Source organism: Dermacentor albipictus, chromosome 2, assembly GCF_038994185.2.
Source record: "Dermacentor albipictus isolate Rhodes 1998 colony chromosome 2, USDA_Dalb.pri_finalv2, whole genome shotgun sequence".
Taxonomy (NCBI): domain Eukaryota; kingdom Metazoa; phylum Arthropoda; class Arachnida; order Ixodida; family Ixodidae; genus Dermacentor; species Dermacentor albipictus.
The window spans coordinates 76,097,223-76,107,946 of NC_091822.1; the positions used below are offsets into that span (position 1 = coordinate 76,097,223).

The window sequence follows — 10,724 nt, forward strand, 5'->3', positions numbered from 1 at the left end:
TTATTGCATCCAAGGGCTACCAGCTTCTCTGTCGAAGTGTTGGCCGTCAGACGAAGAGCTGTTTTGTAGGCTTTCCTTATGATGGCGTCGGCCTGGTCCCTCTCGCCTTTGTTTGTGTTGTAATGGGGAGGGAGTACGTGATTCGGCTGATTACGAGGCACCTAACCAGCGTAACCATGTCTCCCTCCCTCATGACGCTTCTTTTTTGTGATACACCGGTGATCAGGCGCGCTACCTGTGTTGTCGCTCGCTTGAGTAGGCTTATAGTGTGTGTGCAGCGTTGGTTACTTTGCACCCACATTCCCAGAATTCTGACTTCGTTTTTGGTAGTTTCTGTCCTTTTAGGGTGACGTTGAATTCCTCTTTTGAGTGCTTTCCTCGTCTGACTCTCAGGATCTCGGACTTCTCCGTCGAGCAGGCGAGGCTTCTAAAAAGGCTTGGACTTCAAGAAAGAGAAAGGGAAGAACAGAGACGGCAAACCTACCAGATGAGTACCGCAGCACCATCAGGGTAGGGTCTTTGCCAAGAAACATGGACCCAAACCTACACGCAGCCAGGCGGAATGCGAGGGCAAAATATGTAGAGAAATATCTAGCAACCATGGCGAACATCGTATATACGAACGACGCGGTGTATCCTTGGAAACGAGGCACAGCAGAGCGAAACGTCGTCGCGACAGTAATTAGATCGGACTATAAGGAGATCACTTGCGCGTCGGCACGGGACTGTACGCTAAGTGAGGGCGAAGAAATGGCTGTTGCTCTAGCGGACGCAGAGCGTTACCGCGCTAACAAATCCTTTACTATATTAACGGATTCCATGGAAGCATGCCGTAACTACATCAATGGCAAAATTGGCCAAAAGGCGCTCCAAATATTCCACCGCGCTGGCCAACACGAAAGACCAGTTAGACACAACATTCTCTGGATACCGGGACACACTGAAATTCAAGGCAACCAGAGGGTCGATAGGACTGTTCGCGAGCTTACTAACCGAGCGGACCTAACTGGAGACCCCGAGGACTTCATGACGGTGATACCAACGTACTCCGAAATACTAAAAACAAGAGGCACTTTGCTGGCGGAAGCTGCAAACAGGAAGCTATCCAAACCTACATATACTAAGCAAAATGTTCCCAAACCAATACACGGACATATGCCCTTGGTGTGGCACAAAACCCACCCTGCATCATATTACGTGTGTATGCAGCAAATACAAAACATTCCACAGTCTAGAAAATCCGAGTGCCGAGCAGTGGAAGAGTGTGCTCTCCAGCGGCAACGCATTCCTGCAACGGGGGCTGGTACACCATGCCCGAAGAGCAGCCACGGTCAGTGGTGCCCTGGAATAGGGGCGCCAACCCTGCAAGACGGGAGTCACCATCGACAAGAAGAAGATGGAAGTACTCGGTCTGACCGCTGAATGACTCTATAAATTGGAGCAATAAAGTGTATCCTGTCTTATCCTATCCAGGTGGGTTCGCTTGGTTTCCGCGCAGACGATGGAAACACTTTCTTTTTGGGCTTATATAGTCTTCTGTTGGTAAAGTTGGTCAACAGCCTCTCAGGGGAGTTGATTGGCGGGACAGAAAACGGCGAACACTCACCAGAAGACACTGGCATGGTTTTTAGCTTGCTGAATGTGGCAAAGGTGCGACGGCCTCGGGTGTCCGGGAACTCGAAAGAGCAAACTAAAAATAGAACAAGATATCAATTGCTGACTGGTGAATGTTGTGCATGATTTCAAGCTAGGTGCTGTAAAAAAACGGTGTAATGATAAATGCGGGTGCCAGCAGAAGACAAAGAGGAAGAAGACGGTTGCTGTTGCTGGTTCTCGAGCTCGGCCCGCTCGGCCGTTGTCTATTTCTGGGCATTGATATAAAAAGCTGAGTGTATCTAACCTTAAACGCGTGCTATCAATTCGTGGAGCGCGATGGTTCCATTTTTCATCGGGGAACTCCGTACCCAGACTCCACCCCCCGTCTTTTCATATCCTGCCGACGTGCCTCAGCAAAGTGCTACCACACCACCGGTGGTCGCTTGCTCCGGAGTACCAAGACAGCAAGACCCTGTCATTTTCAACAGACCGGCGAACACGACGTCGAGAACTGGCTCACTTCGTATGAGCGGGTGAGTGCCCACAATAAATGGGACGACGGCGACAAACTCAGCAACGTCAACTTTTACCTGGCGGGCGTGGCGCAGCTGTGGTTCCACAACCACGAAGTTGATATTGCCAACTGGGCGTCCTTCAAAACGAGCTTCGCGGAAGTCTTCGGCCGACCCACTGTTCACAAGATCCGCGCAAAACAGCGCTTACGCTGTCGCGCCCAGCAATCCGCTGAGAACTTCACGTCCTACATTGAGGTCATTGTCGACCACTGCCGTCGCATCAATCCTGCTATGTCTAAGGCTGATAAAATCAGACACATCATGAAGGGAATCGAGGACGACGCCTTCCAAATGACCATTTCCCAAGATCCCCAAACTGTCATGGACGTGGTCCAGTACTGTACTACCAGAGCTACGACGAGTTGCGGAAGCAGCGCATTTCTACACGCCACCCGTGCTCTGGCACGGCCAACATGTCAGCAATAACTGGGCACGTTTCCACTGACACCACATTGTTAATGCAGCAAATCCAGCAGTTTGTCGGAGAAGAAATGGCCCGACAGTTTTTTCCTTGTTCCCTGTGTACCGGACGTCGCGCAGCCGCTTGCTCCCACGCTACGACAAACCATAGAGGAGCAAATTTCTGAGGTGCGACCAACTTCCTACCAACATCCACCTGTTTCCGCTCCTCTGACCTATGCTGAAGCCATACGCAGGCAGTCGCCAGTAATTCCACTCGGCACGGATCCTGGTCGACCTGCAAATTACTTTTACGCTGTACCTGCGCTTATCCGCCCGAACCCGCCATGTTTTCACCGTTCCACACCACCGTCCACTAATCCTAGGCGCACCCCGCAGAACAGGCCTATCTGCTACTTCTGCTGCCTATCTGAGCATGTCGCAGGTTTCTGCCGTCGTATTGACTTCCGGACTAGTGGGGCTGATGAAAATCAAGGCTACTCACGACCGGAGCCACCACACCCGATCTCTGCCCACACAACGAAGGACGCCTGCTCACCGAATCGACGTGGCTACGGCTCACGTCGGTCGCCCTCACTACGTCACCGTTCACTTTCCCCTATGATTCGTCGCCACCTCTACCCCCCCCCCCACCTCCCCCCCCCCGTCCAAGCGGAAAACTAGCCATCACACTTCCGGAGGTAAGAACTGCGTTCGTGTCTGACAAATTCAAGGCCTCGATTTCTACCTGCGAACAAAACAACTCTGAACATCGAAGGCATTTTCCTGCAAGCACTCGTTGATACTGGAGTCGTTTTGCTTGTTCTTAGTGAGGAACTGTGCCGCAAGTTAAGAAAGGTCACGATTCCGCTTTCCGACCTCTCCCTGCGTATCGCAACCGCGCACCGCATTTAACGTTTAGCGGCATACACAGCTCATATAGTAAATGAGCACATTTCGTACGCAGTCAAATTTGTCGTTTTTTCACCATGTTTGCACGAGGTTACATTGGCTTGCGACTTTCTTGAAACCATGCCGTTGTTGACTGTGTGCGTGCCAAGCTTGAGCTGTCGCCGATGTGTGATCTGACAAGCCACCTTCTTCTGGAGTGGTCGTCGCCACGGATACTGACATACATACTTTCACTTATGTTTTTATACCACTTTCTTGCGGCTATGCTCCCTCTTCTACCGCCCTGTTTGCGCCCTCAAAAGCATTCAACGCTCGCAAGAACTTCCTCCTCCCTGTTGCAGTTCTCGCAGTCGAAAACCTTTGCAGCGCCATTTATGTCACGAATCGGTTTTCAAAAGCCACCTTATTCCGTGGCCAATGTATAGGTCGGCTTGATGACATTGCTTCCGTCTACTCTACAGAACGGCCTGACGACACGTTGTCTTCCCGTCGACAGCCTTGCTCCTCTTACCACCACTGATTCGCCCTGCTTAGAGGCCTTCCTTCCGTCAATTGACACAGAACTCCCTCCTGCCCAGCGTACCCAACTGTTGGAGCTGCTCGACCGCTTTCGCATGTCATTCGATTATAAACAACTTTCCATAGGCCGCACATCCACTCTCGTTCACCACATTGACCCCATGCGCCCCTACGGCAGCGTCCATACCGAGTTTTTTACACTGAACGCAGTGTTACTGATCAACAAGTCAACGACATGCTTGATCGTGTCGTTATTCAGCGCTCACACAGCGCTTGGGCCTACCCAGTTGTGCTGGTCAAGAAAAGGACGGTAGCATCAGATTTTGCGCTGATTACAGGTGCCCTAACAAGATCACGCGAAAAGATGTTTATCCGGTGCCCGGAATCGACGACGCTCTCGACTGCTTGCAGACGTGGCAGACGTGTCTTTGCAACCTGGGCGACGTTGTGGACTTTTCGAAGTACTTTGGCTCCCATCTGACCCGTCCTGACTTGCCTTTCACACGCTGAACTGCAGCTTAATTTGAAGAAGTGCCATTTGCCGCCCGCCGGCTTACAATCTTAGGCCATGTCAGCAAGGACAGTGTCCTTCCCGACACTGCAAAGCTTCGCGCCGTCGCCGAGTTTCCCAGGCCGTCTACGCTGAAAGGAAAGAAATCCGTAGCTTTATAGGCCTGTGTTCGTACTTTCACCGATTCGTCCGTAATTTCATGTCCATAATCGCCCGTTTAACGCAGCTGCTTGCGAACAGCCAATGCACCTTGGCATAGTGCACCGCTTGTGAAGATGCTTTCGCTACATCTCGCCATTCTTTGATATCCCCACCTATACTGCGCCACTCTGACCCGTACGCTCCTACCGATATTCACACGAACGCTAGTGAAATAGGCCTCGGTGCTATTCTTGCCCAGCGTATGTCTCACTTCGAAGAGTACGTCGGTTCTTACGCCAGCCGCACTCTGCCCAAAACGGAAACGAACTATTCGGTCACTGAAAAACAATGTCTTGCAATCGTGTGAGCAATCACGAAATTTCGCCCTCCATTTGACGGCGTGACGGATCACCCCACCATGTGCTGGTTGCCGTCATTAAAGACCCAACTGGTCGCCTAGCTCGTTGGGTACTTTGTCTATGTGATGACCCACTTATGGGGGCAAAGGTTCGTGTTCTCAATGGTTCGGTCGATCTCTTAGGCGGAGCCTCCGAGAACCCAAATGAGGACAAAGCCGTTGGTTTGGACGCACACACAAAGACTTTTAATCACACTAAAAAGAGGCATAAAGTAAATGGAAGGAAGCAGAAAGCATGCATAAAATAAACACTCATGCGGACATTGCGGTAAGGAACACACCTAGGGCTAGCATGAGGTTAACGAGTGCGAGAGTCCGGGCTTGCCACGAGGGCGGGGACGCGTCAGGGTCTCGACGCGGCGACGCGGCGACAAGCTGGCGAAAGGAGTGGCGCCGGTCTCACCAAAGGTTGCGGCGTTAGCTGACCGACCGGGCGGCGGGAGCGCGCTAGCTCTGGCTAGGCGAGGTAACGCTGGCGGCTGGGTGGCAGGAGTGGACGAGGGCGGCGTTCTGGCCGGGCAGAGAGCTCGGGCCCGTAGCCCGACTGCTCCCCTCTCGCCCACGGCGCGGAAGCTCGAACGTCGGCCTCGGGCAGCAGACGGCACGGCCGACGGGGGTGGCGTCCTGGCCGGACAGCTGGCGTAGAACTCGGGCCCGTAGCCCGACTGTTCTCATCCTGCCCACTGGCGCAGAAGCTCACCGCCGGCCTCGAGGAGCTGACGGCACGCTCAGGTAGACGGGCGACGCACAGGAACAGGTTGGCAGGAGGCCCCGGGCGGGTGAAGTCCTGGTGGGCTCGGGTCCGGAACCCGACGGTCCGTCTTCAACGCCCGCTCCGGTGGTTGACCTCCTCCTGCCGTCGCTTCCTGGGACTCTCCTGGCGTCTCCCCGGCGTCTCCCTGCGTGTGCTCTTGCGTGTCGCCCTTGCGTGTCGCCCCGTTCTGCCAGCGCACCACGCTTTTTCTTTTGGTCTGGCCGATTTGGCATTTTCGGATTGGCTGCCGGACGCTCCGTGGTCTTTCTTGATTGGTGAGGCTTTTCTTCTTTTTGTTGGCTGTCATGCGCCGCGCGTTCTCGTGCCGCACGCTTTTCAGCGTCGTTGTCTTCCTTCTTCCACCTCGGCGCGCGTGCACTCAGCGTCGTCTGCTCCTGACCGTCGCGCTCCCCGCACCATGTCGCGCACCACACATCACAGTCTGCAGGACTATGATATCCGTGTCGTCTACCGGTGAGGCCGTAAGCACTGGAATGGCGACGCTATTTCCACCTCACCACTGCCCGATGAGTGTGGTGCTCCGTCTGTCTGCTGCTACGATTTTTCGTGTCTTACATTAGTCGACATGCCAGCAGAACAACCCCGGGATCCTTGGATAGCCTCTATTCTAGGGTATGTTTCTCAACCCTCAACACACACCACCGTCCGCTAGCTTCCGCGCACTGCCCGCCACTTTGCAAATCGCGAAGGGCTCCTGTACCGCCGCATCTACCTATCTGATGGCCATAAATGGTTGCTCGTGATTCCTCGCCTTCTACATTCCGGCGTCTGCGCCTCTTTTCATGCGGATCCGCGATGCGACCATGGTGGTGTACTAAAGACGTATGCACGTTACGGCTTCGATACTACTGGCGAGGAATGTACCACTGCGTTCGACAGTACGTCCACTCATGCTGCAAGTGCCAACGCCGCAAGAGCCCACCTCACAAGATAAAAGGGCCGCTCCAACTATTACCTTGTCCCTCCAGGTCTTTTCATCATATTGGCATGAATTTCTACAGCCCTCTACCGTACACCCCTGATGGCAACCGCTGGGTCATCGTTGCCGTGGGCCACTTCACACCCTACGCCGAAACTTCAGCGCTCCCGGCGGCCACAGCACGTGAAGTCGCTTCGTTCATCCTTCGCAGCCTTGTTCTTCGATACGGTGTGCCTCGCGAGCTACTAAGTGAACGTGGTTGTTAATTCCTACCCGAAGCTGTAGAAGCCCTACTTCGCGAATGCAACAAGTGTCTATTATCCATAAACCTAGTGGTGTGACTGAACGCTGTAATCGTACTCTTGTCGACGTGCTCGTCATATACAGTCGTCATCATTATGAAAGGGAACAACATTTTTTTTTTAATTGACAATAACTCGTAGTCCACAGGTTCGAATTTAGGAACTTGATAAATAGCAATAAGTTTTCATGTTGAAGTTTTAGTATCATTGAACACTTTCATGGTGGGCATGTGGATTTAGCCAATACTGGCGATGGAAAAAAATTTGGTGTTTCCTTTCATATTGATTAAGACTGTACATCTACACTGACCACACTAACTGGGACTGCATCCTTCCCTTCTTTATGTATGCTTACAATAACGCCACTCCATCTATCATGGGATTCTCTCCCTTCTTTCTTCTTTATGGTCGCCAATATTCCTCGTTTGTGGACACAATTCTTTTGTATCGCCCGGACGCTTCCGAATCTACGGCTCTGCCCGAAGCCGCCACTTATGCCGAAGAATGTCGTCATATCGCGCGCTCACTTACCGCGTAATACCAGGATAGCCAGAAACACGGCCGTGACGCAAGCTTGCTTTTCCATCATACTTACCTCGAACGCTGGCATGGCTCCGGCTTCCTTCCTCTACTCCTGGCCTTTCTATAACGTTCAGGTCGAACTCCAACAGGCGTCCCCGGTCAACTAGTTATTAAGCCTATTCAGTCATCTACAGACCAACGGCGTCGCGAACGCGAAACTGTTCATGTCGATTGATTGAAGCAGCATTAAGACCAACCAGCGCTGCCCGTTTCATAGGTCGCCAGGTTGGCTCCTTTTTCGGCGGGGAGTGATTGTAGTGAGAAATACGGGTGCCAGAGGAAGACGAAGAGGAAGAGGACGGTTGTTGCTGCTCGCGCTGGCACTGCTCAGCCGTTGTCTCTTTTTAGGCATTCATATGAAACATCGAGCGTATCTAACCTGAAACGCGTACTATCAAAAGTATTGTTTTCTCTTTCCAACGTAAGAAAACGTGAGCATAGCTGCTGAAATACTTTAAGTAACGGAGAAACAGGCGCACTTAGTTTTCGTAGGCTTGGCTTCATGGCCAAGAAAAGTTGCCGGAAGTAGAGAGAGCTCTCTTTTTGCTTTGAACGTTATACGTCACAGAGATGCGCCACATGTTAGTAACTTGGCGGATACTCATCGCACACCGGGAAAAACGTTGTCGGCGGGCAGATGACGTGGCGCGACTTGACACATCTTGAGGGTTATAAGACTTTCCTGTGGGCTAAGTCCGGAAACTTCCACATTGCTGCAAATGAATTTTGAGATGGTGTATAGTTATCTTTTTTTATGGTGGCACGACTTTGTCCCGATAACTAAATGAATCTGGCGACCGTCCTCCATCATCGTTGGGATTGCGTAAAAGCTTGGACGAAAGGTAGCGAATATTTCAGAGTTGAAGGAAGAGCAGGTGGTGATTTCAACGAAATTGCTTGGCTTCCTGCTGCCTGTACTGGAACAATATCGATTTAGTACATGAAATATTCGATTACCGACGACCTTCGTTGTTGAGCTGTTTTAAATGAAGATGACCCCCATTGAATAACGTTAAAATATTCTGTGCAATGAAATACGCAGGCTGGGATTCACTCCACCTGAGCAACAACACCAAATTTTCAACTTTTGACCAGGACCACGACGACGCGAAATACAACTGTGCCAAGAACTACCGCAGTGGCTGGTGGCACTACCGCTGTTTCAAGGCTAACCCGAACGGCCTCAACTTGAACGGCGCGCACGACAGCTTAGGCGACGGCATTGAGTGGAGCACCCGGAATGGTTCAAGGAAGCTTTACCACTACTCTTATCCCAATGTGATGATCATGACGCGTCCCGTCACAATGGATACAAACCGCAAAAGCAGATGCCTGCATTGTTAAGCAATCAATAGCCCTGTCAAGATTCTGTATTGTGCTGTCGTTCAAATAGCGTACTGCTTCCCGATCTTCTTTTGTGTCGCGTATGCCAGTATTTGTGCGCTTGTTCAGCACTAATAATTAACTATATGAAATCGCATTGCTTATCATTGTATAATGCCGTCACGCACCAAGAAACTTTATACATGCGGACCACTTTAGGGGTGCATAATTTGTGTATTAGGCCAGCTGCAATGCTAATAGAATACACGTTCTAAAGCAGGGACCATATACGCTGTATCTAATTAGAAAATAAAGTCAATTTATTTATCTGTGCAACTCCACTGCTGGTTGTGAATGAGCTACGCCATGTTTCGCAGTGTGAACGTGCCTCTTTGAACTTTATTACCAGCCGTGAACTGCAACGGTTCAGGAGGCGCTGTGCTCTGATACCGTCTTGCACACTCCACCATATCGTACCTTAGAAGGCACTATTTCTGCTTTTGATCGAAAGAGTGAATGCGCCGAATGTTGGCAATGTTTCTGAATTGGGGTTTCGCATTGTACGTGACGGCGTTTTTTGGAGAATTACCAAGTTACACTTGCTGTTTTACGCGAAACACCAATTCGGAAATGTCTCAAAAAATGAAGTTTACCTGCGCACTGACGTTACGTATGTATTTGTTCGGTACAAAAGGACAAGCGCCTAAGTCAGGAATCCGCTTCCGAAGCTATTTCAATTTGGCCTGTTCGGGAAACTATATCTGAGACACGGTTTTCAAGTTGAACAAGCACTACCGGTATACGCATTTCGCCCATGTAAGTGCAATACCTGGCGGATAGGCAGCCTGGCAAACATATAAAACGCATTTTAATTTGTCACTAAAAAAAAAAAGCATCGGAATCCTGGACTTTGCGTCATTATTATTATAGCGACGTTAGCCAAAATAAAAATAAAATGGCAGATGTTACCTTACGGTGAGTTTCGATGGCAATGGGTTCCACCTACCTACCATCTACAGTGGCCCATGTCGAAGTGAAAGAGTTGAGCCTTGAAAGAGTTGAAAAATAGCCTGTTACCTCAAGAAGGGTGTAGGATCGGGCTTGTTGGTGAAACATGCTTTGAAGTTCGAATAAAAGCGCAATGATAGCAGAGGAGACAGAAGAGAGAACAGAGCGCTAACTTCCAGCACTTTTCTCTGATGTCCTTGCGCTCTTATTCAAATTTTAAAGCTGTTATCTCAGCATAGCATCCCGATGCGCTAGCCGTTCTACCACGCCTTATTAAAATGGAAATCCGAGCAGAAATTTCGTTGACGTCTTGTTGCTCAATAAACAAAACTTTTTGTTGAAATATCACGGACCTACTATTGTAGACTCATTGATCGTTATTCAAAGAGGCCACCGCGAAACCACTGTAATTTAACAAAGCAATTTTGCGTTGATCTTAGATGGGATTCTTATGGAATAAATGTAGTGCTTGCTGAAATGGAAAGTCGGATGCAACATAACTTTGATCGATTTTAAAGTGGACTACAATGCTAAATTAATGTAATTTTTGTTCCATGTAGGCATAGGTTTGCGTTGGACACTTTCAAGCTATTTCTTGTAGTCTTTTATTTCAAGACCCATTTTCCCTGTAATGTTATCCGAAGTAAACATTGAATTTGGCCACAAAGAAAAAAGCATTAAATACATTTCGATGAAGCTCATAATAAGTGTATTTCTCCTGCATTTGACCTGCCAGCATCGAAA

At 50.2% G+C, this 10,724-nt stretch overlaps 1 protein-coding gene across 4 annotated transcripts in view; it reads left to right on the plus strand.

The window, feature by feature from the left end:
* The window catches only part of LOC135913109 (techylectin-5A-like), a 72,937-nt gene extending 62,518 nt beyond the window's left edge, over window positions 1-10,419 (plus strand). For 3 of the 4 annotated variants that reach the window (XM_065445780.2, XM_065445777.2, XM_065445778.2), the window contains one exon: window positions 8,692-10,418. In XM_065445780.2, coding sequence (XP_065301852.1) covers window positions 8,692-8,993 — 302 coding nt within the window. In that variant the 3' untranslated portion in view covers window positions 8,994-10,418. Of the gene's footprint in view, window positions 1-8,691 lie in introns of all 4 variants that reach the window. The other variant, XM_070533675.1, reaches the window with a different exon arrangement.
* Window positions 10,420-10,724: the final 305 nt, after the last annotated feature.